Genomic DNA, 25781 nt, shown 5'->3' on the forward strand with positions numbered 1-25781 from the left:
TTCACCCGTTACCTCCTTGCCTTGGAAAAGGCAGCAAGCTACAGATCTTTCCTAGAAATAAAACGAGAACGAAACAGTCCCCAGCTTTGAAGAATTCGGATTTTCATAGGTTTAAATCTCACTCATTTCCTAGCTGTTTTTGTTTATAACCAGATATTCTACAAGTCTGTGCATTTTGCAAAAGTTTCCTTTCTTTTCCGAGAGCACTTTCTGAATGGAGTTGGCACCCAGCCATTTCCATTTCCAGAGGGCTAGTAGCCACACCAGTCCCTTACAGCAAAAACGACAGTCTTGTGGCACCTCAAAGGCTAACAAATTTATTATCACGGCATAAATGTTTTGTGGACTTCACAGGACACAGTTGTGACCCAGCATCTCTCTGAAAGGAACCACAGTGCAAATACATTCTCAGAGTAACCCCTTCCTCCTTTGCAGAGCTCACCTCACCTCCCCAAAACAAATAAATTGGTAAATTGGGGAATACAAGAGGGTATTAAATACAAGAGAATTAAAATCCACAGTGCTTCCAGCTGCGTACAATAAAATAAGATGGTCTCCAAGTCAAAGGACACTGGTGACATCCAGATATTTGAAATACATTTATCATAGAACAAATGTAGGGTTGCCAACTTTTGATTACAGTACTGTATTTTCTGATCCCTGAACCTGTAGACAGAGATCTAATTGAGGGTGATTCTCTCCACTCTAAGAACAGCTTATTTTCCCCAAGTCAAACGAAAGTAAGGCAGAGCTCTTTATCAGGGAGAAAGCAGCAAGAGCCTTTGAAAATGATCCAAGTCAGGAATATGCGGTGGAAATGATTTGACAGCCTAGAACTGGGTCTAGAGGAGATAGCCTCGTGGAAAATTACACAACAGAGGTTCCTGTTCCTTTAAAACAGGGCTGCAAACACATTTTTCTGCCGCTCCCCACTCCACTGATTCTGGTATTGTCTGCAACAAGAAAATAATACTTAGCCCTAGGACTAGGGTGTGGGAGCCCTGCATCCTGGTTGTGGGGCACACCACCCTCTCCCCAGTCAGCAGATCAATCACTGGATGAGTGGAGATCATGAGCGGAGAGGAGGTCTGTGTTGGTGTGCATATGACAGGGGTGTGTTGGCTGCACCCAGTTTTGGCCACACCCACTGCTGGAGTGTGGCCCCCAGAGGGTTAAGGTAAAGGTAAAGGGACCCCTGACCATTAGGTCCAGTCGTGACCGACTCTGGAGTTGTGGCGCTCATCTTGTTTTATTGGCCGAGGGAGCCGGCGTAGAGCTTCTGGGTCATGTGGCCAGCATGACTAAGCCGCTTCTGGTGAACCAGAGCAGCGCACGGAAACGCCGTTTACCTTCCCGCTGGAGCGGTACTTATTTATCTACTTGCACTTTGACGTGCTTTCGAACTGCGAGGTTGGCAGGAGCAGGGACCGAACAACGGGAGCTCACCCTGTCGCGGGGATTCGAACCGCCGACCTTCTGATCAGCAAGTCCTAGGCTCTGTGGTTTAACCCACAGCGCCACCCGCGTCCCCCCCAGAGGGTTAGCCAAGGACAAATGTGGCCCTCCGGCAGGGCTGGATTTAGGTTTGATGAGGCCCTAAGCTACTGTAGGTAATGGGGCCCTACGTATATATAGCAGGCAGGGCCCATTACTTACGTCATAGGAGCCTACACAACACAAAAACTGTTGCTGTATGTAAGTTTTATTTTATTTGTTTTTTATCTTATATTTTGAAAATGTACATCCAGTTGTTTTTTCCTTTAAATTTTTTTGGGGCCCCCAAGAGAGTGGGGCCCTAAGCCAAAGTTTGTTTAGCTTATACGTAAATCTGGCACTGCCCTCCAGGTAAGACAGCCTAGCCAAGCTTTGTGAAGATGTTGTGAAGATGTTGTGAAGATGAAAGGTGTTGAGGGCTGCAACTGTAGAGCGACAGCAACTCCCATTAGCCAAACTGAACAGGTAGCTTTTCTCTTTTTACCATGGGCAGGTATTGACAAGACTCTTCTCACAGGCCAATGACACAAACTTGCATATGCTAATTTCCATATAAATTCAAGACAAATTTCAGAGGACAGAAAACAAACTTGCAGTTAGCGCTTCCTCTTCACAACAGGATGTCAGGGTACCAACTGGAGTTTCTGGACTCAGTATATTTTGTGCAGATTAGTTCTTGCTGCCTCTCCCTGCCCCTGTCCCAATCTGCCTGATTACAGACTAAAAGCAAGTCTTGTCTAATACCTAACATGATCTCTCTCTCTCTCTCTCTCTCTCTCTCTCTCTTGCACACACACACACACACACACACACACACACACACACACAGTGTCTGTCTCCTCTCCCACCAATGGTTACTCATTGGGCAGGGAGCCCACCAGTAGGTGGCGCCAGAGCCAGCTCACCCTGCATTTGTCCCCCTCCTCCTGGTTCTATGGAGGTGTGCTCCCTCCCACCTGGACTGGTTGTAAGTGGAGAGACAGACAGGTGGGGCAGACAGAGGGGAGATGGTAGGGTAGAGCCCCTCTTTCCCCGAAGGGCGAGCCTATTGTACTCAATGCCCACCCTTTACTGCACAAGTGAGGAGAGTGGCTGGTGTTGCACTCACATGGTGCTCAGGGGCTTCCCATGGGGGTGTCTGGTTGGTCTCCGTGGGAACAAGATGCTGAACTATATGGATCAGCAGCTAGGTAGGTATTTGAGCCACACATGGGCAGAGAGAGCTGCACTGCAGGGCTGTGCTGAGGGCTTTGACATCCTGTGGAAGAGGAAGAGCCCCCTTCAGGGTGACTTTCCCCTCCTCCTCCTCTTTGCCTTCTTCTATGAAAAGGATTGCAGGGGGAACTATGCTGGTTGCAGACATGCACACTTCCAAAATCTCTCTTGGCAGCTTCTCTTAAACTCTTCTAGCCACATCGTCTGGCCAGACAGACCTGGAACAATTAAGTGTGGGGAAAGCAGGGCATCCAAAATGGTAAAGACCCTGGGAACCAAGACATATGAGGAATGGTTGAAGGAGCTGGATATGTTTAGCCTGGAGAAGAAAAGGTGGAGAGCTGAGAGGACAGCCACCTTCAAATACGGTATTTTTTGCTCTATAAGACGCACCAGACCACAAGACGCACCTAGTTTTTGGAGGAGGAAAACAAGAAAAAAAATATTCTGAATCTCAGAAGCCAGAACAGCAAGAGGGATCGCTGCGCAGTGAAAGCAGCAATCCCTCTTGCTGTTCTGGCTTCTGGGATAGCTGCGCAGCCTGCATTGGCTCCATAAGACGCACACACATTTCCCCTTACTTTTTAGGAGGGAAAAAGTGAGTCTTATAGAGCAAAAAATATGGTACTTCAAGGGAGGAAGCTTGTTTTTCCTGCTCCAGAGTGCAGCATTCAAACCAACGCATTCAAATTGCAAGACAGGAGATCCCAGCTAAACATCAGGAATAACTTATTGCCAGTAGCAGCTGTTCAACAGTGGAGCGGACTCCCTCAGAAGGAGGGGGACTCACTAGCTGTGATTCCTGCACCGCAGGGGGTTGAACCCTTGGGGCCCAACTCTATAATTGTATGAATACAGCAGATAGAGGAGTGGAGAGGAGGAGCAAGAAAGGTGTGACTTGGGAGTTGTCCAGTGTTGATAGAAATGTGCTTTGGTGCCCCTGCAGCTGGTGCTGGACGAGCAGCAGGCATCTCGCTCTCCTGGGGAGGTGAAGCAAGTGGTGCAGCTGCCTGAGCAGCCAAGGGCAGCTTGGGGCTCCCGGTTGCTCTGGAGTTGGTCCCCTCTGTCCTGCTGGCCTCTCCCTTCTGGGGGGCTGTCCTTGCCGTGGATTAGGGGGCCGGTGGCGTGAGCCCAGGCTCCATGGGCTGCTCTTGAGCTCTCCTCTCCGGCCGAAGGCAGACTGCCAGGCGCTGGATGACCAAGGCAGAGAGACAGACAGTGAGAGGGACAAGCCTGGAAAAACACCACTCAAGTGATGGATTTTACTTGATTACAGACATTTCCCATTCCATCTTTATTTTATATGGTTCTTTTACCACTTTAAACTGACTTGTCTAAGCAATTTGCCATAAAAACAATGCGTAAAATAAAAAACAGGTTAACGTACAAAACATGGGTCCCAGTTACAGCAGCCTGGGGAATATATCTTGCAAAGGAGAGAGGGGGAGCTGATGCCAGTGGCGCTGTAGTGGTTAGAGTGCTGGGCTAGGACCTGGGAGAGACCAGGGTTCGAATCCTCCCCCTCAGCCGTGAAGCTCACTGCCTCTCTCATCCAGCAGGCCATAAGAAGCTCTTCTATCGCTGAGTACCATCACAAGCAAACACTGTATATACATCATGAGGTCATCACCCCCCAGTTCAATTTCCTTTGAATATATTACTCACAAAGAAACACTAAGAAAAAGTATATTTTGGGGGGAGTGGTTCCCAACAATGCGTGTGACTGGTTCATAGCTTAGCCTCTTCGCCACCAGACTCCCTGAGTTGCACAGCAGGTTCACCACTGCTGAGAGAAACTCCCTTTCTTGAACCCCCGCCCAGACACAGGCATCCACACAACCACAGAGTAGAGAGGATTCTAGCTCCCTGACCTGCTTAAGAGATCCCGGGGTCCAGACCAGCTTGTAGACCATGTAGACTGGGATGCAAATGAAGGATGAGGCTCCGATGAGGTAACCCACCAAGATGCTCCAGTCTGGGTACTGGTAGTCGAAGAGAGTGAGGGGAGGCTGGTCCAGGAGGGAGCTGGCAATGATGAACTGACAAGAGGAGACGGGCAAAGTCTGGGTGCCAAGAACCAGCATGGAGAGCCCTGCCCTGAGCTAGCTGGGACACCCATCACCAGTGGCTTAGTGTGCGTGACCAGTAACTGGGGCAAGGCAACCTGTGTGCCCTGATTGGCACAGGCAAGGAGTGCCACGTGCTCCAGCCAGCTGGGTGCTTCCCAGGTGGGAGAAGCAGCTTGGAGATCAGCTGGCAGAGCAGCAAGGGCAGGCAGGAGGGCAGGGGGTTCCAGCCCCACCTTGTCTCCTCACACAACACTGCCAGGGGCAGCCATTGAGTGACAGGTACCGGAAATGAGGTTGCTGTGTACACACAAGCACACATACGCAGCACATGCCTGCACACATGCATCTGTGCAAGATGGAAGGCAAGCATGCTGCCCCACTACCCGCCTCAAACTCAGCTTCCAGATGTCTGGGACAGCCATATGATGCTGGGAGCCATAGTCCAAAACATCTGCAGGGTGCTAGGTTGGCAGAGGCTGTTCTACACTAAGTGGTATCAGATCTCCAGTCTCAGGCAAAGAAAGGGCTTCCATGTAACTTGCCACTGAGAATTATAGAACTGAAGAGTTGGAAGGAACCCCAAGGGTCATCTAGTTCAACCCCCTGCTTGCCCTGTCCTAGTTTTATTTGAGGATCCATGGGGAGGGGGGATTGAAGCAATTGCCTTGGCTGAGAGGGCTGGAGAATCACATCTGAGAGGGCCAAGCCAAAGAAGGCTGTGCAGAATCACAGCAGGAAGGCCAGTCTCTTCAGGACCACAGACAAATCCCTGCAGCAGGTAGCCCAACCTGGAGCTCCCACAAGGAGAAAGGGGTCACAGCAGCACACAGGGGCCTTCTGGAGGCTGGCGGGTGCAGACTTGCTGGACCAGAGGAGAGAGCTTTTCCTCTGAGTCTGAGGAGACAAGGAAAGCCATGTCCCCTGCCTGGATGGTCCTGGAGCAGAAGAAGATGTCTTCCCAATCAACACCTCCTCCTCCTCCATCTCTGGCATGCCATGTTCTTTGGTCACTGACCAGAGATGTTTTTAACTGGAGATGCCCAGGATGGAACTGATAACCTTTTGCCAGCAAAGCATACATGTTTGCACTAAGTGGCAACCCTTGCTCTCAAGGGAAGGGGCCTGAGAAAGCCCCTCAGCCTCATCTCAATTCCCCAGTGGCCAGCATTTTGAGAGCCAGCAGGTGTAGTGGTTAGAGTGTTGGACTAGAATCTGGGAGACCAGAGTGCAAACCCCCACTCAGTCACAAAGCTCACTGGGTGACCTTGGGCCAGTAGCAGTATCGCAGCCCAATCTCACAGGGTTGTTGTGAAGATCAGATGGAGAGGAGGAGAACTATGTAAGCCACCTGGAGCCACTTAGAGGAGCGGTGGGCTCTATATGCTGCAACAACCACATCCATCCCTTATTAGCTTGGCCTCTCTTTCCCTTCTGCTTCCTCTGTGGTCTCAAGCACATGGTCGGCATTCCTGGAAGCAGGGAAGTGTCTCTTTTCCTGAGCTGGACATTGGGGGTGAATGAGGATGATGAAGATTAGTACTTACTGCTAGAAAGGCTGGACTGACAGCAGCCCAGCAAACCTGCCAATAGATTCCTGGAGCAAACCCCAGCATTGCCTTCACATCATTGCAAAACTGCTGGATCCCTGGAAAGAAAAGAAGGGGGCCAAGGAGGGTTGAGCTCCTGTTCATGCGGCTGTGGCAGTTGTGGGATCTGCACCACAAAAATTTCAGCCACGGTAAGTGTGTGATCCCTCTCAGCAGGTGCAGAAGTGCCATTTGTGTCACAGTGTTGCTGCAGGCTCAAGACCTTTGTATTCACTTTGATCTTTCCTGATGTCAATTCTTATGAGTTTGACTTTGTTTAAACTACTAATTCATTTGGATTATAATTGTATTGCATATTGTATTTGCGTTGTAACATTTCATATCATATTTTGTATTGCTGTTGTACATTGCCTGGAGATGCTTGCATGACAAGTGGCATATAAATATTTTAAAATAAATAGTCTAATTAAAAAAAACTCCCCACAGCCCCCACAACAATGGATGAATGGCACAGGAACATTTGGCACATAAGGATAATGATGAAACATCCAGAGCAGCTGTGGTGCAATGGCTGTTGGAAGCAAGGCCTTCTGAGGTGTGGCCCCACCTCTATAGAGTCCTTTCCCTATGGAAACCCACTGGACACAATTCCCCCCCCCCCGACTTCTAGGCAATAGCATGTACAGGGGGTTGTTTCAGAAGGCAGGGAAGGCTGAGAATCTCTCCGGGGCTCATAGTAAGCCTAGTAACTGGGACATGGTGTTTCTCTCCTTACCGTAAAACCAGGAGACTGCAATGGACTCCAGGAACACCACTGCTAAGATGGAGCAGCCGGCACCAAACTCTTCCAAGAGTTTCACGATGTATGACCCGCCCTAAAATGGGAAGATCCAAGCTTAGTAGCTTTTCAGCTGGGGTGACAGATATGGCCAATGCTTCTCTGTTGAGATCTTGGTCATGTTACCATTATTGCTCCTATGACTGGTTTAACATGCCAGCCATAGCTGGTCTCTAAGGTGCTACTGGAAGGAATTTTTTTATTTTGTTTCGACTATGGCAGACCAACATGGCTACCTACCTGTAACTATGCCAGCCATATGTTAAGCCATGCCAGTGGTTTAACAATGGCTGTGGGAACAGTTGAAAGAGTTGAGTATGTTTTGCTGGGGAAAGAGAAGAAGAGGAGGAGACATGATAGCCGTCTTCAAAAAATCGAAAGGACCATCACACAGAAGTCAGGGCAGGTTTGTTCAGGAAAGGGCAAGCAAAATGATCACTGGGATGGAGTGACTATATTTCCTATCAGAAAAGGCTTTTTGGTTTTAGATAAAAGGTGAGTAAGAGGAGACATGACAGAAGCTGATTAAATTATGCATGGCATGGAGAGAGAAGTTTTTCTCCCTCTCTCATAACCCTCAAATTTGAGAATATCCAACAAAGCTGGATGTTGGAAGATTCATGGAACCCACTCTCAAAGGAGGCATAGTTGGCCACCAACCTGGATAGCTTTGAAAGGCAATTAGACAAATCCATAGAGGAGGAGAGGGCTAGTCATGACTTCACAATCAGAGGCAGCAAGGCTTCTCCATACCAGTTGTTGGAAAGCGCAGGAAGGGAGAAGGCTCTTGGGCACAGGTCCTGCTTACTGGCTTCCCATCTAGTTGGCCACTGCGAGCACAGGATGCTGGACTAGATGGGTCCCTTTGGGCCTAATCATAGAATCATAGAATCATAGAGTTGGAAGAGACCACAAGGGCCATCGAGTCCAACCCCCTGCCAAGCAGGAAACAATCCAGCAAGCTCTTCTTATGTTCTTATGTGCCAGTCCCACCAATGGGGGGAAATGGCTGGGAAGCAGTTTCTGGCTAAACATGAGGAGAGATGTCCAAATGGGAAGGGTGGCTTGGCACTCTGCCTTAGAGGACAGCAGGCACCCCCTTCTGGAGATATTTAAGCCAAGTCTGAATGGGCTTCATTCACAGATGAAGTAGTTGCAAGGTCCTGTTCTGATCAGGGGGTGGACTAGTTGGCCTCCTGCATCTATGATTCTATTAAAAATGCTGGTAAAAAACCCCCAAACCACAACTCTTTCTCCTGGCTATTCTTCTGTTACTTGCTTCTCTCTCAGTCTTGTGTCTCCACACTTGTAAACCAGGGTATTCACAAGATCCCTTTGACCAGGTCTTTACGGAGCTCTGCTGGCCAGTTTGTTGGGGCTCTGATGTAGATTTGTCGTTGTATAGGAAAACTATTCCAGCTGATGCCCTTGGGGGCAACAGGCAATGCCCCTTTTCTCAACATTTTGATTCTAGACACCTATATTTTGCACCTACCTCAAGATTCTAGCAGAAAATGAAGTGGATCCCAAAAAGTCCACTTGTTGTAGGCTGTTGGACAAGATGACCCTTGGGATCCCTTCCAACTCTACTGTTCTAGGATTCTGTTATTCTAAGACTGAAGGCTGTCAACAAGCAAGAGACAACCAAGCCCCCTCCCCCCCCCCCGCATATGGCTCCACTTTTTGGCAACTCACACTGGTCAGAGTGGCTACAGAGCCCAGGAAGCAGGTTGTGATGAGCCCCAGGACAAACAGCTCCCGTTGCTTGGCCAGGAGGTGGGGGTACTCGTCCATTATTGCTGTGATCATAGCCTCCAGGCCCCCAAACTGCAAATACACCCCCCCAAAAGAGTTGTCAGCCTGAGTCAGCAAAAGGACACTTTTGTGTGTGTGTGTGTGTGTGTGTGTGTGACAGAGACAAAGAGACAGAGACAGAGAGAGTTATGTGGAAGGCTCAGTCAAAATATGGGATAATTCTTCCACATGGCACTATGGTGGTGCAGCAATGCTTCTGAATGCCAGTTGCTGGAAGCCACAGGAGCAGAGAGTGTTGCTCCTGTGCTGAAATCCTGCTTGGAGGGCTTCCCTTGGGGGCATCTGGGGGCCACTGCAGCGTATCCTCATTTGTTCTTGTCCACTGCTTTTCCCTGAGGAAAACCACTCTTTGGCACTCCGTCGGAGCAAACAGCAATTTGGATTGATGTTTGCTCTGATCTAGAGCTAAGGTTTTCCCTGGGAAAGGAGCAGGGCAGGGGGCAAACCACTCAGACTGATGACTCAGAAGCGCAGGTTAAGTGGAAAGGTGCATAGGTACCGGCTGCCTGGGGCCCTGGGTACTCCAGCCCCCACAACATTCCCCATGAAGGCACTCACAAATTTTGCACCAGGGGCATGTGTGCCCAATGTCAGCAGGTACATCAGCATGTGCATGCAGTGTCAGCACACCCACTGACTTGTGCGTGTGACATCAGACACACGTGTGCCCATGCTGTGTGCGGCCTTGGGCACCCACAGTCCTGGGGCCAAGCCAGTGGGCCTGGAAGTGTGGACAATCCCTGTGAGAACAGGATGCTGGACTAGAGGAGCCCCTTTGGCCTGATCCAGCCAGGCTCTTCTCTGAAGGTGCACACTTTCAGAATTTGGAAATATTTCAATTCGCAGTAGCCTTTTTTTTCAAAGAAACAAATAAAAAAGGAATGATGTGCTACATTGGAGGAGTGTCCTCTTGCGGGTGAAATCAAACTAAAAACATGGTGAAAAGAATCCCGTAATCTTCCCTATTGCCTGACCACAAAGCAGGGTCACTGTTAGGGGTGGCTTAGGGGGTCTGAGCCCCAGGGCCCTGGATCCCCTGCTCCAGTTATATGTCTGGGGGGGAGGGTACATTTCCATAGCAGTTTCCCTGCCTCACCCTGCATCTATGTTAGCACAGGCAAAGTTTGCCCAGGTTGGTGGAGAGCTATGCCCTGAGCCTTTTAAAATCTAGCAATGCATGATTTGGGGTATAAGGCAGAGTTCTCCCTACCGTGCTGTCCAGTCCCAGTGTTATCATCATGAGGAAGAAGATTATGGCGAAGAAAGTGGAGCCGACCATGTTGGCGATGGCTTCAGGGTAAGTGATGAAGAGGAGGCTGGGCCCTAAAGAAGAGAATATGCCAAAGAGCTGTGGCTCTGTGGGGAGAGCACCTGTCCCAGGTTCCATCCCTGCAGCATCACCAGGTGGGGCTGGGAGAGACTCATGTCTGAAACCTCAGAGAGCCATTGCTGGCAGTCAGCGTAGGCAGTACTGAGCCGGATGGACCAATAGCCGGGCTCAGAATAAGGCAGCTTCCTAGCATACCATGAATGGCCAAGCATTTCCAAAGACCAAGGGCAAATGGAAGGGCAAGGCCTTGGGATGGGACTGCTGCAAAGATTGGAGGATGGCTGGCGGCTAACAGATTGAGGTTGAATCCTGACAAGACTGAAGTACTGTTTTGGGGGGACGGGGCGGGCGGGTGTGGGGGACTCCCTGGTCCTGAATGGAGTAACTGTGCCCCTGAAGGACCAGGTGTGCAGCCTCGGAGTCATTTTGGACTCACAGCTGTCCATGAAGGCGCAGGTAAATTCTGTATCCCGGGCAGCTGTCCACCAGCTCCATCTGGTATGCAGGCTGAGACCCTCCCTGCCCGCAGACTGTCTCGCCAGAGTGGTGCATGCTCTGATTATCTCCCGCTTGGACTACTGCAATGCGCTCTACGTGGGGCTACCTTTGAAGGTGACCCAGAAACTGCAACTAACCCAGAATGCGGCAGCTAGACTGGTGACTGGGAGTGGCCGCCGAGACCACATAACACCGGTCTTGAAAGACCTACATTGGCTCCCAGGATGTTTCCGAGCACAATTCAAAGTGTTGGTGCTGACCTTGAAAGCACTAAACCAGTGTTTCCCAACCTTGTGCCTCCAGCTGTTTTTGGACTACAATTCCCATCATCCCTTGCCACTGGTCTTGCTAGTCAGGGATGATGGGAGTTGTAGTTCAAAAACAGCTGGAGGCACAAGGTTGGGAAACGCTGCACTAAACGGCTTCAAAGGCCCAGTATACCTGAAGGAGCGTCTCCACCCCCATCATTCTACCCGGACACTGAATCCAGCACCAAGGGCCTTCTGGCGGTTCCCTCATTGTGAGAAGCAAAGTTACAGGGAACCAGACGGAGGGCCTTCTTGGTAGTGGCGCCCGCCCTGTGGGATGCCCTCCCACCAGATGTCAACTGACAACTACCTGACATTTAGAAGACATCTGAAGGCTTCAGGGAAGTTTTTAATATTTAATGCTGTATGTTTTTAACACTCGATTGGGAGCCGCCCAGAGTGGCTGGGGAAACTTAGCCAGATGGGTGGGGTATAAATAATAAATAATAAATAATAATAATAATAATAATAATAATAATAATAATAATAATAATAATAATAATTAAGATGTTATCTCAGGGTTTCACTATATGGAACCCCTGAGCTTTGTAAAGGCCAAAATGCCACATTCAAAGAGTGTGTAAATCAAGTGTACTCTCTACGCCTGCATGGCCACAGCTTGCCCTTGTGTTCAACATCACAGGGGCAGAAACCTCCTCTAACTGGATGTGGCAGGGACATAAGCACCAAGCAGGGTATGGAGGGTTGTCCACATCTCAGGTGTCACAGACTAACGGAGGGAGTTTAAGGACTGGGTGAACTCTATGGCAGACTCTCCTTCCTTGGGGGTTTTTAAGCAGAGGTTGGAGGGCCACCCGTTCGAGATTCTCCAGTTGTGATTCCTGCATTGCAGGTGATTGGACCCTTGGGGGTCCCTTCCAACTCTACAATGCTAGGATTCTGTGTTATGGAGTGTGGAGCATGAGGCCACAATCAGATGCACCACGTGGAAAAATTTTTAGCACTGCAGTTTTGACGCACATGACGCGCAGAACACAAACCTTTGTCTCTTGCCACATCCTCGACTTCCACATCCCTCATTTCTGCCATGTATCCCAAGACGGTGAAAATGACGAATCCTGACAGGAAGCTGGTGAGGCAGTTGACCACGCTGGTGATGATGGCATCACTGGAAGGCAAAATAAATGAGTCTCTGGACAGGCCACAGGCCTCACAACAAGGTGACCTTGACTGTCATTGAGAGGATGCAGCAACAGCCTGGTTCTGCAGCACCAACTCAGGGCTAGCGGAAGACATTTTGCTCCCTGCAGCAAAAGGACAACCTCCAGAAGCCCACTGGGCTGGCAGCTGAATCTTAATTCTACCATGACAATGTGATGGTGTGCCTCTCCTCTCCTCAGGGTAGCCATCCTGGTAGGGACTCCCGCACTTACCCTCTCTGCTCGCTGCTCTGCCTGGGGATGGCATCCTCCCTGCAAGCTCAAATAAATGCTGCAGTGCACCAGTGGTGGCACCAGCATGCGCCATCAAAGGAGAGCAATGCCTGCATGTGCACAAGGCCTTCTGGAGAGGCCAACCCTGTGACCTGTTCCACCAAACAAAAACCAAGTCTATATGGTCAGCCCACATTAAGCCTTGAAATGAGGGAAGACTGTAGGGTTACCAAAGGCATACTCACTCCTTCCCACAGGAGGAATGGCAGTTCCCTGGGAGTTGAGCACAGCTTACTGGCACACCAGCAAGGCGTCAGCCAAGCTTGGCCAGTCCTCACTCAAGGACATGGTGCAGGGAAAGCCATTCAAATCATGGTGCTGCATAGAGAAGGTTGTTAGCCCTGTCTCACTCATCTGCAGTGGAGGCATGGGGGGAGGGGGCAAAGGGAGAATTTGGATTTGGCCTCAGGCCCTTACCGGTAGCAATTGTTGTGGAATGGATTGTAACTGGACAAAGCGAGGAGGACGCCAAATCCTGGCCCCAAGGAGAAGAAGATCTGGGCGGCAGCATCGACCCAAACCTGCACAGACCCAAATACAACAGGCCTCTGGCTCAGAGGAACAAAATAGAACCCAGACAGAGGCTAAACATCCAGAATCATCCCCTCCACCACAGGAAGGAATCCCAAGTCCTTTTGTTCAGTTGGGTCACACCATGTTGCTCCTCAGGAAGGAGCAAAGACTCCAGTTGTGGGTGTAGTCAAGCTGTCTAATGTTTGGGAAGAGCTGTTGCCAGGATACATGGTGAGGGACTGAAAAGACGGCATGGGGGCCATAGAGACAAATTTGCAAATGCAATTTTATATGTGGAGATGTATGTTTGGACTTCAATGTCACAGAAAGGAAGCCAACTCATCTCCCACTCCAAATCACCCCAAATAAGTCCTTCAATGAATGTGTGCCCCACCTTAAGTTCCCCCCAAATAATTTCCTTTCCCATTAATTTGCCCTCAGTTACCTTCCCAACAGATCTTGCTCCAGATCAATTCAATTTCTCTTCAATTATCCCCATTCATTACTCCTGACACACCACTGGGTGAAATTGTTGGGCCTTTCCTTCTTTCCTGAAATTAATATTGTGCCCAGAAGCCAAGATCACCTCTGTCTTCAGTTCCCCCCATAATTTATTACCCAGCTAGAAGCACTTGGGGGCACCTAGGAAAGGGCTTGAGGCTCACCCTCCCTCCTTGCTCCCTGCAGTGCCCCATGGTGGTTGCCCTCATGGCTGGCAGGTGGTGATGGTGGCAGTGACCACAGGTGAAGCGTTTGGCAAACAGATTGTTGGGCTGGGGGAGTCTTTGGACAGATCCTGGTCCTTATTAGTTCCTCAGAGCAGGAGAATGGAAGTCTTGGCCCACCTGTCTGTAGGGGCCAACCCCCGATGCCCACCTGGATTCCCATAAGGGGAATGTGTGTGACTATAAAGGCGGGGGGGGGGGAGACTATAAAGGCAGACCACTTCTTGCTTCTGATTCCTTTGCTTTTTCTCCTCTCCACCTGATTAAAGGTAAAGGTAAAGGTACCCCTGCCCATACGGGCCAGTCTTGACAGACTCTAGGGTTGTGCGCCCATCTCACTCAAGAGGCCGGGGGCCAGCGCTGTCCGAAGACACTTCCGGGTCACGTGGCCAGCGTGACATCGCTGCTCTGGTGAGCCAGAGCTGCACACGGAAACGCCGTTTACCTTCCCGCCAGTAAGCGGTACCTATTTATCTACTTGCACCCGGGGGTGCTTTCGAACTGCTAGGTTGGCAGGCGCTGGGACCGAGCAACGGGAGCGCACCCCGCCGCGGGGATTCGAACCGCCGACCTGACGATCGGCAAGTCCTAGGCGCTGAGGCTTTAACCCACAGCGCCACCCGCGTCCCCTCCACCTGATTAGCTTTAATCAAAATTCGCCAGGGCAACTCAGTGGTAATTACAGGCAGGAAGTGTATTGTCAGTCCTATTGTCAGTTCGCAAAGACAGTGAGAGGGAAGCTGGCCAACTAAATCCCCAGCAGATGCAAATGAGATGAGTGATTCAATTAGTGATTTACATTTCCAAGGGCTGCTTTTGATTATTGCTTTCTGAAACAATAATCAACCTAATACTCCCCCTCCTGACAATCCATCCTCTGATCTTCTCTGGAGTGCAAAGCCAGGTGGAGGGATGGTCAGAAACCCCACAGCGAGGCTTTAGAGAGAGCCTGCCACTGTGCTCCCCCAACCTCTCCCCTGATTCTGTCCACTGCGAGCCTCTCCTCCCTGTTGCTCCATGGGGTGCGAGTGTCTCTGTCCACTTGGGTAGGTGTGCTGCTAGAGCATCAGATGCAACCTGGGAAAGGGACCAGCCTTGGTGTTGTCACATTCTGGTCATCATTAACATAACACTGCATTATGCAATGCTCTCCTATCAGTATGGAATACTTAAGGCTGGCTTTGAAATGGCAGATGGGACGCCAGCAGCCAGCTTGCTCAGAGGCTTGGGCAGGGCAGCTGGCCTGGCAGTGCAAGGTGCCCCTTGGGGCTGCCATAGTAGCTCATTTGCAACTTGCTTCCGGTTATTTAAAGGAAAGGGCTCAGGACCAATCATGCCTAGAACAGGCTGAGAGAAACCTCTATGCCGTTTTCCTGGTGCTTGTTCTGGGGTGGGAGGAACACATCTTGGAAAGCTGCCTTAAGGCCCCAAGGAGCTTCAGCACTGCATCAGGTGGACTGCCAGGGGCCACCTCTGCATACAAAGTGACTTTGCTGCTTCTTGCTGATGGCCGACCTGACGCACATCTGGTCAAGGCACAGGAGCCCAGCCAGCGAGCAAAAGTGGCAGCCTTCACTATGTTGTGCAGCTATGCAGGAGGCATAAGACCATAAGAAGAGCCAGCTGGATCAGGCGCAAAGGGGCGCATCTAGTCAAGCATCCAGTTCTCAAGTGCCTGTGGGAAACCAGCAAGTGGGACCTGAGCACAAGAGCCTTCTCCCCTCCTGTGGCTTCTAGCAACTGGGATTCAGAAGCATTGCTGCCACAAACCATGAGGACAGAGCACAGTCATTCTGGCTAGTAGCCATCAATAGCCCTCTCCTCCTCCATGAATTTGTCTAATCCTCTTTTAAGTCAAGCAGGTTGGTGGCCATCATGGTCTTCTGTGGCAGGGAGTTCCATAGTTTAACTCTGCACTACATGAAGTAAAAAAAGGTAGTAAAGGACCCCTGACAGTTAAGTCCAGTCATGAACGACTCTGGGGTTGCGGCGCTCATCTTGCTTTACTGGCCGAGGGAGCTGACATTTGTCCAAAGACAGTTTTTCCGGGTCGTGTGGCCAGCATGACTAAGCCGCTTCTGGCAAAACCAGAGCAGCACACGGAAATGGCGTTTACCTTCCCGCCGGAGTGGTACCTACTTATCTACTTGCACTTTGATGTGCTTTCGAACTGCTAGGTTGGCAGGAGCAGGGACGGAGCAACAGGAGCTCACCCCATCGTCATGGGGATTCGAACAACTGACCTTCCAATCGGCAAGCCCTAGGCTCAGTGGTTTAGACCACAGTGCCATCCATTGCCTTTTATCTCTCCCCAATCTTCCAGCATTCAGCTTCATTGGAGGACCCTGGTTCTAGTGCTCTGAGATTGGGAGAAAACCTTCTCCCCATGTTTTGCCTAATTTTATAAACCTCTGTCAGTTGCCCTTTTCTGAACCTTTTCTAGCTCTACAACATCCCTTTGGAGGTGAGGTGACCAGAACTGGACACAGTATTCCAAATGTGGCTGCACCATCAATTTGTATCATGGGCTTATGAGGCAGCCATCATGCTGGCTTACGGCTGTGCTGGTGAGCTTCTCCCAGTTGGGTCGCAGGTAGAAGACGATCCCTCTCCAGGCTCCTGGCAGAGTCGCTCCACGAATCAGCAGGATGAGCAAGACAGCGTAGGGCAGGGTGGCTGTCACCCACACCACCTGGAAGGCAGCAAAGGGGCTGCAGTGGGCAGGGCCATTGTGATCAACAGCTCCCCATCCACTTCCCCTCCTGGGTGGGCTGTGCATCCCTTCCTTGTTCCCCCAAAACGTCAAGTTCCCAGATTTTCTAAGTGAATCTCCTGCTCCCTCCCCCTCACTTGTGGTTTATGGCCAATCCATCAGAGTGGTCACATTACCATAGCTCTCCCTTGGAGTAATTCCTACATATCTCCCCAGTAGGATGTTTATCATCATAATCATCATTGCAACTATTGTTTTTATTTTGAAAAGGGGGGTTTTGGCATCCTGGATCAAGCACAACTGAACGCTGTAATTGGTCAAATTATTCCAATTGGCTTGTTTTGCACCATTTATTTGGATCCCTCCTGCCAATCCAGGAGCCAGGCAGGGCTGCCCTGAGTGCCTCCCTCCCCCCCCTCTTCTCTGGGGCTCCTGCTCAGCCCCTTCTTCTTTGGGCTCTGGACTCTTCCATCGGGGGTTATTGTAAATGTTTCAAACTTAAGGGCTAGGAAGCTATTTGTTTGCTTTCAAAACGAAAACGAAGATGCTTAACAGTGCAGAATTTGGTACCCACACGCCCACTGTGGAATTGCAGGAAACACACAGATTCAGGCAGATCTATTGAAATCTGTCCAGCCAATCTCCTCTCTTTGCATGCCCCATGTAACTATCCTTGGAGCAGTGAGCAAATCATTAAAAATAAAACAAAAGATTATTATAAATCAGATTATTATAAATTTTTTAAAGCAAAACAGTTCCTCATAAAACAAGAAAGGAAACTAGCCAGAGAACAAAGCAAAATTGATTCAAAAGCTTGATGGTTGGGGTAGAAGAGGAGGAAAGGTTTGCACTACCTCCTAAATCTCAGCTGGTGGTGAGGTCTTGGCACCTCAGCAAGTGGAAGGTCCCAGAGTTTGGTAGCCGTGAGCACCATGAAGGCTTTGCTGCTAGCTGCTCCTGTTCCCCCTTGACACATTACCCCTCTCTAATCCTCACCTTTCCCACAGGCGGCTGGAGAAACACCTCAGAAGTGGTGCAGGTCAGCTGGGGGTGGGTGGGTCAAATATTTGCTGCCATGGGGGGGGGTGCTACTTGCAGGTAGGACAATGTCCCTTCAGGGGCCAGTGCAGAATGTATAGCTGAGACATTTTCCCCTCCTTGATCTGCCCACCTCCAGGAGCCTGGACAGAAGGGAGTCAAAGCATCTGTTACCTTCCCAGAGGTCTTTACCCCTTTCCAAAGGCTGAAGTAGACAATGGTGAAGATGAGGAAGAGGCAGAGGAGCAGCTGCCAACGGATGCCTCCCACGTTGGACAGGCCCTGCGAGTTCTGGAGCTCCAGAACCTTCCTCCTGAGGCAGACAGAAACCCTTGGGTCAGTGAAAGATAGAAACAAGTGGAAACATCAGAGTGCCATCGCCCTGAGCGCCTCACTTGTCACCAGAGCAGGCTCTCCTTGTACAAACAAATGGTCAAGGGTGCAATCGTAAGCGCCACTGAAGCCAATGGGACTTAGCTCAGAGCAAACATGGTTGCAGAGGCTCTGAAGGAGGAACTGGGAACCCTGGTGGGTGGCCCTCCAGATCTTAAGAGCATCAGAAGAGCCTGCTGGATCAGGCCAATGGCCCACCTAGCCCAGCATCCTGTTCTCAGGGTGGCCAGTCAGATGCCTTCAAGGAAAACAGACAAGCAGGACCTGAGCCCAAGAGTCCTCTCCCCTCTGGTGGCTTTCCACTCAGTGGGTTCCATGTAACTCTGATTCTTGCACTGCAGGGCGTTGGAACAGATGACCCTTAGGGTCCTCTTTGACTTGACAATGCTATGGTTCTATGTTGTTGGATTCCAGCTCCCATCAGTCCCTTGCGCCAGTCTAACATGGTCAGGGATGATAGGAACTGTGGTCCATTGATACCTGCAAGGCCACAAGCTTGAGAGATGCAAGAGAGGGCAGGCTACTGTGCCTACGGTGCCTTTGATAGCCCTGCAGAGGATATTTTGAAGGGTCATGGAGAGGAAACAAGAGAAGTGTGCTAATATTATTGTACCTTTGCAACATTTCTAACCACTGAAAAGACAAAATAACAGTTAATAAAAGCAGGAAAAACTAGTGAATGAGAGATAAGAAGTGAGGGAGGGAGAGGGTTCAGGCAGAATTTGCAAATGTTGACAAAACCACATAAATGCAGGAGATGACACAAACTTACACGTAAAACTCCTCGGCTGGCGACTTGGAGTGGTTGGTCCAGGTGACGTTGCTCTTCCCAAAATAGCTGGTGCAGTTGGGCGTATTCCAGGGGTTGTCACAGCTGGTCCAGGGCAAGGTGTGGGTGAATGATGAATAGAAGTAATACAGGGCCCAGGCAATGATGGTGTTGTAGTAGAATGAGACATACAGGCCAATGATGCAGATGGCAAAACCGATACCTGCGTGGAGAGCAAAACAGCACCTTGGAGGGCAGGGATTGGGGGGACTCCCTGGTTCTGAACGGGGTAACTGTGCCCCTAAAGGACCAAGTGTGCAGCCTGGGGGTCATTCTGGACTCACAGCTGTCCATGGAGGCGCAGGTCAATTCTGTGTCCAGGGCAGCTGTCTATTAGCTCCATCTGGTATTCAAGATGAGACCCTACCTGCTGTCTTGCCAGAGTGGTACATGCTCTGATTATCTCCCGCTTGGACTACTGCAATGCGCTCTACGTGGGGCTACCTTTGAAGGTGACCCGGAAACTACAACTAATGCAGAATGTGGCAGCTAGACTGGTGACTGGGAGCAGCCACTGAGACCATATAACACTGGTCCTAAAAGATCTTCACTGGCTCCCAGTACATTTCCAAGTACAATTCAAAATGTGTGTCATGGGCCAGTCGGCTTCACCTGCTGAGTAGCAGCCTAAAGGAGCAGAAGGCAAAGTGACTCCACCTGCTGCTGATCATACCTCTTGCTCCTGATGAGAACTAGCTCGCTCCAGCTTTCTTAAGCATGGTTTCTAGTCTCAGTCATTTGCTGGAAACAACATTTGTCTTCCTGGCCATATCTTGCTGCTTCTTGCTTCTCAAGACCTTGGACCCTCGACTTTCTTGACCCCCGGATTGTCTGACTATGTAAACTGAGATATTCCTGACCTTAGGGCTGAACTGAACCTTGCATATGGACTCTGCCTCCAGGCAAGTACTCCCCTGAGATATGGCTGGTTGGCTGGTTTTTCCCTCCACTGAGCTCTACTATGACAATGTTGGTGCTTTAAAGTCCTAAATGACATTGTCATTCAGCTTGGACACTGAGGTCCAGCTCCAAGGGTCTTCTGGCGGTGGTGCCCATCAGATGTTAAGGAGATAAACAGCTATAGAACTTTTAGAAGACATCTGAAGGCAGCCCTGTATCAGGAGGTTTTAAACCTTTGATATTTTATTATGATTTTATATGTGTTGGAAGCTGGACAGGGTATAAAAAACTTGAATGACTTGAATCCCACACCATCCACCCCCCCATGGGGATTGGGTGTGATGTGAATCTAAGATGAGTGTATCACACACGAAAGCTCATACCTTGAAAGCTTATATTTAGATGATCTTTAAGGTGCCACTGGAATGATTAAAACAGGTTTTTTCATCTTTCATCTTGTTATTTATTATGACTAAGATGAGTGGCTCACCACTTTCCTCTGGGACCGAAGGGCAAGAGCTCCCTCTCCTCCTGCAGTTACTGCTATCCCAAAGCACTTACTGCCCCCCAACAGGGGAACCAGAACAGAGCCATCCTGGCTAGCAGCCATCCATAGCCCCCCCTCCTCCTCCAGGGATTTGTCCAATCCTCTTTGAAAGCCATTCAAGCTGGTGGACATCACTGCCTCCTGTTGCAGCGAGTTCCACAGTTTAACTATGTGGTGTCCAAAGAAGAGCTTTCTTTTGTCTGTCCTGAATCTTCCAACATTCAGCTTCAATTGATGTCTGAAACTTCTAGTGCCATGAGAGAGGAAGGAAAACTTTTTGCTCTGTTCTTTCCAGGATATGCATCATTCCACATACTTTTGTCGTGTCCCTTCTAGGTAAGTTGCTCCAACCCACTGATCATTTTGGTTACCCTTTTCCAGCTCAACAATATCCTATTCTGAAGCAGTGGAATCAGAACTGAACACACTATTCCAAGTGCTGTCATGCTGAACAGCTGCAAGGAGACATGATAATGGCTGATTTATTTTCAATCTCATTCCTAATGATCCCTCAAATGGAAATTTCTTTTCTCGTGCCTCCTGCAGGTTGGGCCCAACATTCTAGGGAAGCACTTAAAGCTTAACATCTTTTTTTTTATTTTAGAAATTAACCTTTTTACTGTTTTGAGTAAAAGTAGCCTCTGAATATTGAAAGCTAGATTCTTTTAAGATGTCCTAAGTCTAGAGACATAAACATTGGGTGAGTTGAGGGAGACAGATGGCTCCTTTCTTGAGACATAGATTTTAATTTTAAAACTTAAAGCATTTTTTTACCCCACTCTTTATCCAACAAGGCTCCCAGGGCAGCTTCCAAAAACATTAGTAGTAAATAAGGGTTGACAGTATTACCCTCATCATTACAATCTAAAAGACATGGCACACAATGAAAGAGGGAAGGGAGGGAGGAGAAAAAAAGCAAGCCCATAGCTCATAGAATCTTATAATTTTCATCCTTGCTTGTTTGGCTGGTTTTTACCTTTAAAGATGGGGCAGATGTGCTTCCAAATGGGTATAGCTCCTACCCGATGAAATTGTCCGAGAGCCAGCTCCATGTAAAAGAGAGGCACTCCTCCGAAAACGGCCATCAAGATGTACGGGATGAGAAAAGCTCCTGTGAGAAGAGAACAGAAAGGCCTCCATTATCCTGCCTGCACATTCAGACTGCTTGAGGGGGTCTGGGCAGGGCAGGGCCTTAACAGGTTTTTCCTCCTGTGCTGCTGGATCCAGGGCCACCAGGAAAGACCTGGCCTCCATCTCCCCGCAAGCAAAAAAGTCTTGGCTGTGAGACAGTCAAGTCAGCTGTGGACTGGGTGAAATTATAAAAATGTTGTGAGTGGGTGCAAGGCAGCCAGCACCCCAGGCAAGAATCCCTGCAGCCCAGTGGGGATGGAGGGACAGCTGAGAGGAGAGAGAGTTTCATGAATATGCTTTGCCCCCTCCCAGTGATATGAATAATTCATGGTCTGAATGAAAGACCCGGGGTGGGCAGTGGGTCCCCTGTGATAAAGCCTCCCCTTCCCTATAAAGGGTGGATCACTCTGAGACTGCAGTCCTAATGAGCAACATTCACTGCATTGTTGGTACACCAGTGCTTGTGTAGAAAGACATACCTGTTGTGCTGGGGAGAAATGCACACCCCCCAACACTGGGGTAGTTGATGGATGCACCCAGAGGAAGCACCATTAGGTGTGACTGTCATGGGCAAGTCGGCTATGCATGTGTGGGGATGGGTGTCACTTATCTACATCTCTGCCAGGGTAAAGGGCTTTAAAGGTGCCTGGAGAACTCAACCAAATGTTAAAAGACGGCCATCCAACTCTGCTTAGAAACCTCCAAGGAATCCACCACCTTCCAAGGGAGACAGTTCCACGGTCAAACAGCTCTTACTGTCAGAAAGTTGTTCCTGATGTTTAATTGGAATCTCCTTCCTTGTAAGCTGGAGAAAACAAGCTTCCTCCATCTTCCATGTGATAGCCCTTGAAACATACCACCTCATACTGAGTCAGACCACCATCCATCAAGCTCAGTAGTGTCAACACTGACTGGCAGAGGCTCCCCAGGGTTTCAGAGAGGGAGTCTCTGCCAGTCTTTCCTAGAGATGCTGTTGGGGATTGAACTCAGGACTGTCTGCCTGCATTGCGGATGCTCTGCCACTGAGTCTTGGTCCTTCCCAAGGTTTGCTGACCAGATCATGTTGATTCCCTCCCCCCGACTCAGTTCCATTTTTTTATTTTTTATTTTAAATAGCTTGATTGCATAAAAAATGGAAGCCATGCTAGGAGGCATTAATAGTTCATATTAAAATTAGAGGGATAAGAAGAGAGAGCATGTTCTTTATTGCAAGATCTGTAGCATGAGAATACCTTGTATTAAGCATAAAATGTCACTGAGTCATGAGCAGGTTTACTCACTATCTTGCAACATTTGTGTTGGCTCCGATAAAAGTGTCACCAGACTGTAGACTTTGGATTATTTTTCTTATTAGCTAACACAGCTTTCTACATTCTTGTGTGCTAGTTATTCCAGGAATGCCCAATACCACGGACAGCTCCTTGGATTTTTTTTAAAAACCGCACATTTCTTTAAAAAACAAACTAATCTCCTGCATTATATTGACTTGTAGAACAGCTGCAGAGCCAGGAAGAATGTGGCATTTGGAGCCTGTCATTTGGAGCCCTCCAAAAGACAAAGCCTCAGACTTTGCAATAAAAGGAGAAAAATTGGCTGCTTTTCAGTGCCTCTGTTTTAACACCATTTTCAACAAAAAGTATCCCTATCTGTCAACCAAACTAGTGTATTCTTTGTGCACCTGAATGTTCCAAACAAAGCCATGTATGCCATGTCTGAAGGTCACTTACCTTTTTCCAAGGAGCTCAAGGTGGCATACATGGTCCTCCTTCTCTGCATTTAATCTTCACAACAGCCCTGTAAGGTAGGCTCGGCTTGGCCAAGTGGGGATTTGAACCCTGGTTTCTCCCAGGTCCTAGTCTGACACTCTATCTATCATACCACACTGGCTCTCAGATATGGTCTTTGAGATGGACACATCAATCTCCTTCCCTGAACCAGTTTTATTATCATGGAATGTCACAGTACCTTTTTCAAACACTTTTCAAAGAAGAAAAAAGTTATAAAGGGTAAGTGGCTGAAATTAGGGAAGTTGGCTTAGAAACATGTAACTGACACAATCCTAGAGGGGCTACTTCAATGTAAACTATGCAATGAAAAGAACTCCTGGGGCAGATTTTATACCCATTTTTTGTAAGAGGGTTTTTTTTAATGCTGCACCCGGTTCCTTCCACATTCAGAAACCCGAAACTTCTGATTCAGCCAGGAGTTGCATTGATGGGGAAAGAAGCTGTCAAGCAGGAAAAGATGAAAAAAATGATGGGGAATGAAGAAGGATTCTGCAAAGTTAAGACAAGTATTGAAACCCTAGTTAGAAACAGAAAACGTGGGATCCCAGGCAAGGCATTAATAAGACTCCCACAATTAAAGTGGAAAGCAGTTAACTGTTTAGAAGGGGATGGGGTAGGAGAGAGCCCAAAATCACACCCCGTCTCCTTACCACCTCCATTCTGGTAGCAGATATAAGGGAACCTCCAGACGTTGCCCAGATCCACAGCAAATCCTATCACTGACAAAAGGAAATCCATCTTTTTCCTCCACTTGTCCCTGGAGTCTGCCTGGGTGAGGAGGGGTGGTGGGCTAGGGTTTGCCAGAGCAGCCTGCCCGGTGATGAGGAACTCAGCTGGAGGAGCAGACATCCTCCTGCTGCGTCTCCTGAACGCCCCTGCAGGATTTCAGCTGAAGAAGTTGGTGAAGGGGAAGGCAGACCCCAGAAGGGGAGGGCCAGATGGGGTGGGCACCCCCCCACCTGCCACAGAGCAGCCACTGGGAAGAGATGCGGTGGATCAAAGGAAGGCGGGAGCCGCCTATCAAAGGAGGCACGTCTGTGGCCACAAGAGCTGGTGTGGCTTCAGTGGCAAGGAGGAAGCCCCAGTCCAAACTGTGCCTGCGCCACAGACTCCCTCCGAGGCCCTAGGTGCCGCTGCCACCACCATTTCTCCTCATTATTATTACATTTATATCCCCTCCTCCCTTCTCTACAAGGAGCTCAAGGCAGCATTCACAATTCTCCTCTTCCCCATCTTGTCCTCACAACATTCCTGGTCAGGCTGAGAGATGGCACTGCCTCTCCAATCCAAACCCAGCCCCATAGCCTCAACCTTTATCTGCAGGGAAGGAATTGCTGGATGTTGTGCAGGAATTGCTGTGTGTGCAAAGTTTCAGACCCAGCTAAGAATTTTAGTGATTACTGGAGAATGAGAGGAAATTGGCATTGCAAGTGTCCTGGTGGCAGAAGCAGGGCGCTCTGCTCTCCCGTCTCCCTTTCTTCCAGGCAGACCTTAACGCAAAGGTTCTGGGCCTCTGGCCTACCAGGGAGTTGCAATCTGTGACGTGGGAGGATGGTCCCAGTGAATGGCTGCTGTGAGTTGCAACCAGGGACATACCCTGGAATCTTCCACACTCCTTCAACCTGGGATGAAGTCCTGTTGAACTTTGTGAGGCTCTTCTTGCACAGGGACTGGATTGTGGGGCCTCTCCATCCACCCTACTGAGAGACCAGCGACTCAGGACACCTTCTCTCCTTGAAATATTTCCATTCCATCTGTAATTGCAAGAACCCTGCAAGTAAGAAAGAGTGACTGGGTTTTCCTTTTTCCTCCTCCCTCCCAAATCCTTTTCCTTTTGTGATGTGGTTTCCTTCCTTCATTTGCTGTGGTCTGCCTCTCTGGCTCAGACCAGCCCCCTGATTCTGAGGGGCTCTTTGCTCCCACAGAAAGTGGGGTGTTACACTGGAAGCTGGGGTTGTCATATTTCAAACAATGAAAATCCTGGCAGAAAAGTTGGTTTTTTGCAAAATTTCAAAAATGCTGTTTTTGATCTACTTTTATGGAAAATCAGGGGGGAAATGACACTGCCGACATGGGCTGCTGACTGCAGTATTCCATATATGTCCAGGAAATTCCTGAAGTATGGCAACTCTGCCGGAAGCGATACTCCAAGAGACTGATATCTGAGGGACAGCAGCACAGATGTACTGCTGGCATATGTGGGAAGGCACCTGAGCCTGGAAGTAAGGAACACAGGAGGCATAATGAGGGCCAACCAGGGCAAGTCCACAAGGAGCCCTGGTGGGATGGGGACCAGCTCAGGCCCAGTCCCTACAAGGACTGGTTCTTGCTGTGCTCGGGGGTTCATGCTGTGAGCCCTGTATCCTGTGCTCAGGTTGCATCTATGTGCAAATAACTCAACATCTCCTAAAGACGCCAATCGGAGACTGGCATGCGCACAGCATTATCTTCTGCTCAGCGGTGCTGGTCTCAGAAACTCAGCCAGGGAAGCATAGTCTCTTTAGTTCCCTATCTGTTTTGTCAGTGTGATGTTCACATCTCCTGTCATCTTTGGCTCTAGGTTGTCAATCAAAGGAGCAAAATAATTCACAAGGTGGAGGTGGAGAACTCGGAGCGAGAGACCAGCCCCTCATGAGC

General features: G+C 49.4%; 1 protein-coding gene across 1 annotated transcript; it reads right to left on the minus strand.

Moving 5' to 3' along the window:
* Positions 1-315: 315 nt before the first annotated feature.
* LOC114582001 (sodium-dependent serotonin transporter-like) lies at positions 316-23993 on the minus strand. The gene is made up of 13 exons (XM_028702748.2): positions 23795-23993; positions 21203-21337; positions 18723-18942; positions 17732-17870; positions 16364-16498; positions 12986-13089; positions 12116-12243; positions 10189-10301; positions 8859-8990; positions 7101-7200; positions 6323-6423; positions 4581-4748; positions 316-3899 (listed from the first exon to the last, which is right to left on the minus strand). Exons 1-13 carry the CDS (start codon positions 23991-23993, stop codon positions 3819-3821), a joined length of 1755 nt encoding a protein of 584 aa, XP_028558581.1. The 3' UTR covers positions 316-3818.
* Between the last annotated feature and the right edge of the window lie 1788 nt (positions 23994-25781).

The sequence above is a fragment of the Podarcis muralis genome, chromosome 13, assembly GCF_964188315.1.
Source record: "Podarcis muralis chromosome 13, rPodMur119.hap1.1, whole genome shotgun sequence".
NCBI lineage: Eukaryota > Metazoa > Chordata > Lepidosauria > Squamata > Lacertidae > Podarcis > Podarcis muralis.